General features: G+C 44.0%; 1 protein-coding gene across 1 annotated transcript in view; it reads left to right on the forward strand.

Moving 5' to 3' along the window:
* Window positions 1–749: 749 nt before the first annotated feature.
* LOC104621134 (rho GTPase-activating protein 24) overlaps window positions 750–4,185 on the forward strand; it is a gene marked incomplete at both ends in the record, with an annotated part of 27,797 nt that continues 24,361 nt past the window's right edge. The window contains one exon of the mRNA XM_010287544.1: window positions 750–872. Within this exon, the coding sequence (XP_010285846.1) occupies window positions 750–872 (123 nt within the window). The remainder of the gene's footprint in view (window positions 873–4,185) is intronic.

The raw sequence follows: 4,185 nt of genomic DNA on the forward strand, positions 1-4,185 counted from the left end.
TGTAGCGTTGCATGGGGTTGTTGTGACCCAACTTGGCCTATTAAACCTCATACAGTTGACCTCAGCCCATCGATCCAGCCTGTCCAGATCCCTCTGCAGAGCCCTCCTGCCCTCCAGCAGATTAACACTCCCACCCAGCTTGGTGCTGTCTGTGTTGGCCCATCCTTTAAATAAAGGATAACGAGGCAGTGTGTTCCCTCTTACTCTAATCTGCATCAGACCTGTCTAAGGCAGTGGGTTGTACCGTGTCAGCTGCTAGCATCGGCTGCCTTCTCCTTAGACATTCACAGCAACACTTGGGTGTATCAGATGTCGTTGCCATAAATGACACATTGTGCTCTTGAAAATAAAAATGGAGTCATCCCCACTTGTTCAAAGCACACTTATCTCTCTCCGCATTTATTCTCTCCTTCATGGTACAATAACTGCTGCAAAATTTCCAGTGCGTATATCAAGTTACAGGTTAGTGCAGGCCCCTGTGGTTCTTGGAACGGCATGGGGCTGTTTTTGTTTACCAATGACATTTATCCTCTCATTTCCTTTTGGAAGCATGACAGCTTCTCGCTGCCTGACAGGGAATGTACAGAACCTTCTTTTCATGGCGTGTCTGATGATAAACACTCCACTGCATAGTATCCATGTCTGCTTGCTATGCAGCCACTGTTACTGCTTTCTGCAGTCAGTCTGGCAGGAACTTGGCTGGGCAGGAAAGGAAAAGGGTTTCTAAGTGCAATTATCTTCTGTTACAGGAGGAGACCGGGAGCGGATGACAGCTAATCATGAGACGTACCTTCTTATGGCGAGCACGCAGAATGACATGGAGGATTGGGTGAAATCCATTCGGCGGGTTATATGGGCACCATTTGGAGGAGGTGAGTCAGTGAGGCAACATGCAAGGCTCCCAGATACACAAAGACACATAAGGGCTCTTGTGTCATCTCTCAGTCACAGCCAGAGTTTTGAAGTGAAGAGGAGGAGAATGATCTAGATCTTTCAAAAAAAGTGGAGTAAACCCTTTGTCTTTGGTTGACGTGCAGGTATTGGGCACGTTCCCATGCAGAGGGCTCAATTAAAAAGGCTTTAAACTGTCTGGAAACACTTCCCTTGATAAGGCTAGCGCATTACCAAGGTGAGGGGAAGTTTTGACGGACAGCTGGTCTTCTATGAAATCAGCTTTCCTGCACGGAGAAGTGGGGTAACTCCTTTAGTCACCAGCAAAGACTACCCATGTGTTTCATAAATGCCTGTTACAAGAAGTTGTCAGTGATTCTCCTGGAAGTGAGAGCTAAGACCAGCAGAAATATTATATAAAGCTATGCACTCCAGTATAAGCCTCAGAGTATTAGCACTAGCAGTATAGGATAGATTCTTTTTCTTTTGATTGGCATACCCAATAATTTCAGTAGTACTGGATCAAAATTTATTGTCAGAGGTCTGGTTGTCATGTTGAAAGGCTCACTTGTGTTGAATGGCCTTCAAATTACCATAGTCATTTTAATAATTATTATTCTGGTGATAATATCTATATTATTGTAATATGACTGATACACTTGCATGAAATGTCAGTATGTTAATCAGTCTGTTCCTTGGAGCTCTCAAATCGCCAGGTTCAGGGACAGAAATATTTTTCCGCTGTGAAAGAAGACCCGTATTGCATCAGATGCTTTTTGGTCTTGTCTGGGGGTCACTGGAAAAGTAAGGCAGGCAGGATTGTCTGTGCTGTTTCATGACCGAGAAGCGCAGTTATCACTGAAAACCGTGATTGCTGACCGTATGTGTCTTTTTCTCAACTGCCAGGTAGACCACGGGAGAGAGGGTGGGAGGAACTGAAGGAAACCACCATTTTAAACAAAACTTTTCTTGTAAGCCACCCATCTTCCTTTGTGATTTATTTCTTAAGAGGAGGCTTTGGCCTCGCTGGTGGGCTGCACTGAGGGACTTCGTCAGCTAGGGCCTGCCAGCCACCTCTTCAGACATGACTGTCTTCTCTTTGTCTCCTCCCAGGGAAAGGTGGTCTGGAAAGATGTGCTAAGCAGTCATCTCACTGGGATCTGGCCCTGTACGTTAATAAGCTAGCACAGTCCTGGATCTGGGCATGTAGGTCTTATAGGAGGATGCTTAAAAAAACCAAACCTCAAAACCCACAAAGTGAAAGTTACTCTTAAAAGGTACGATCTTCTACAGGCATATTGAGTTGGTTTGGGAGAGGGGAGGTAGGAGGAGCAGAGTCTCCGGCAATTATGCTAAGTAAGAAATCTGCTTGTTTATATAGCACAGAGATTACCCATCCCCAACTTTTTCTTTGTAAAGCAGGCCTCATGTTGAGCTCCTCAGTGTTGTCTTACTCCTGTCCAGTAGCAGCATAAGCTACTGTGGCAATAATAAATTTGGGAGCAAAGCAGAACTGGATTTTCTGAAGAGTATCTCTGGGGTTTTTTGCAGTTGGCTGCCAGCACCGCAGTATCTTTCTGTGGCACATAATGAGGAAAGGCAACCTTGTAATTCTTCTGCAAGTGGAGAAGTGTCTGGATTTTACAGGCAGGGAGCTGAGATTAGGTGAAACTCCATTTCTAGCCCAAGTCCATGCACAGAGCTACAAATAGAAACCAAATCTCCTGAGTCCTGACCCCATGCTTTCTTTACCACCCCCTCATTTGCTTTTATAGGGCAAGAGTTATTTCTGGTTCACATCTGGGAATCCTTCCAGCTGCCATGAAAATTCTCAGGACACCGTCACTGTTGTAGGAGTGTTTAATGCCAATTATTAAGGGAAGCACCTGACTGAAGACTTTGCATGCTGATTTGCATAAAACAAGAGATGGGTGCAATCCTTGAATTACTGTTTAAGTTCATTTGTAGTTAAAACAGTTCTAGGCATGTTCTTTTTGTTTTTCCTATTGGATTTCTTGAGCAAATACACAGACTCAGGGTTATTTGTATTGGGAAGCAAACAGTTAACTCCCTGGAAAACATGAGAATAGATGGAACATGATTTTGGGTTTAGTGTTCACAGAGAAGGCTTGACCGTGATAACAAGGCAAAAGCAGTATCATGGGATGTGTCACCATTAAAAACGTCCTCCATTTTATTAACTACTTGTTACTCAAGTTGATAGTCTGAGCTACCTTAACAAGTCTTAATAAGCCTTATTAACTGTTCTGTAATTATATATATGGCTGGACACACTCATATTTTTTTTATCCCTTGCTACACGGATGTTGCTACAGCTGCTGCAACAGTCTGACCCTTCTAAAGAAGGGCACTTCTGGCTTAAGATGTCTAAGAGCCTGCCTTTATGAGCTGTAGCCACTGGAGTTAAAAAGCTTTTTATCTGTTGCATTAACTATAAACAAGATACATAAAAGTCACAGTCACATGATGATGAGTAGCCAGTAACAAGTCATTACTTGCAACACGAAATTATTTCAGACAGCTAAATCAATCAAAACACTAGAAATGGAATTTCAGTATTTCATGGTAAACCACAATAGTCTGGTGTCATACAAGTCAAGTGCCACTTTGAGTAACGTATTTGAATTTTCTGATTCTTTTAAGCATTGTAAGCAAGCTGTGCGTGTGTGCGTGCACAATGCAACGGATGTGTCTGAGCCTTGGTGAGCTACTAATATTTAAAGTTTTTCTGGCAGTGGGAAAGGACTCCTGGTACCAGAGCAAGGATCTCTGTAAATGATTAACCGTATCATTAAATTGTTATTTGTTAACCTGCGCTAGAAAGAGAAGGCGGGAGGGGGGCAAGTGGGAATCTGCTAAGGTGATCAGAAACAGCTTGTTTTTTGCACCAAAAGAGTAAGATGACTGTGGAAAAAATTCTGAAATGGAAAAGAAATGTAAATGAGCCAGGGCATGCAATGCCTGTTTGTACATGAAATTCCTTTCCTGATTAGATTAAAAAGGCAATTTTTTTACAGGAGTGAAAGGCCTGAGCTTTAATTGCAGAGCTTGCAACTAAGGGGGAGGGAGGAGGCGAGAAGAAGGAGCATGAGCATTTTAGCAGGGGTAGTAGCGTAAGGTCTGGCACCTCCTGCGGGAGCCAGGCACAGCCTGCTTGCTTTTCAAGCTGCCGCGCACCACAGCCGCCTGAAGTCAACTCAAAGTCACCCGGAGGAGCGGACAGATCTGCGCTGCGGCGGCTCCATCCTCTACATCGTCGCCCTGCACCTGCCG

Source organism: Phaethon lepturus, unplaced genomic scaffold (assembly GCF_000687285.1).
Source record: "Phaethon lepturus isolate BGI_N335 unplaced genomic scaffold, ASM68728v1 scaffold50265, whole genome shotgun sequence".
Taxonomy (NCBI): Eukaryota; Metazoa; Chordata; class Aves; order Phaethontiformes; family Phaethontidae; genus Phaethon; species Phaethon lepturus.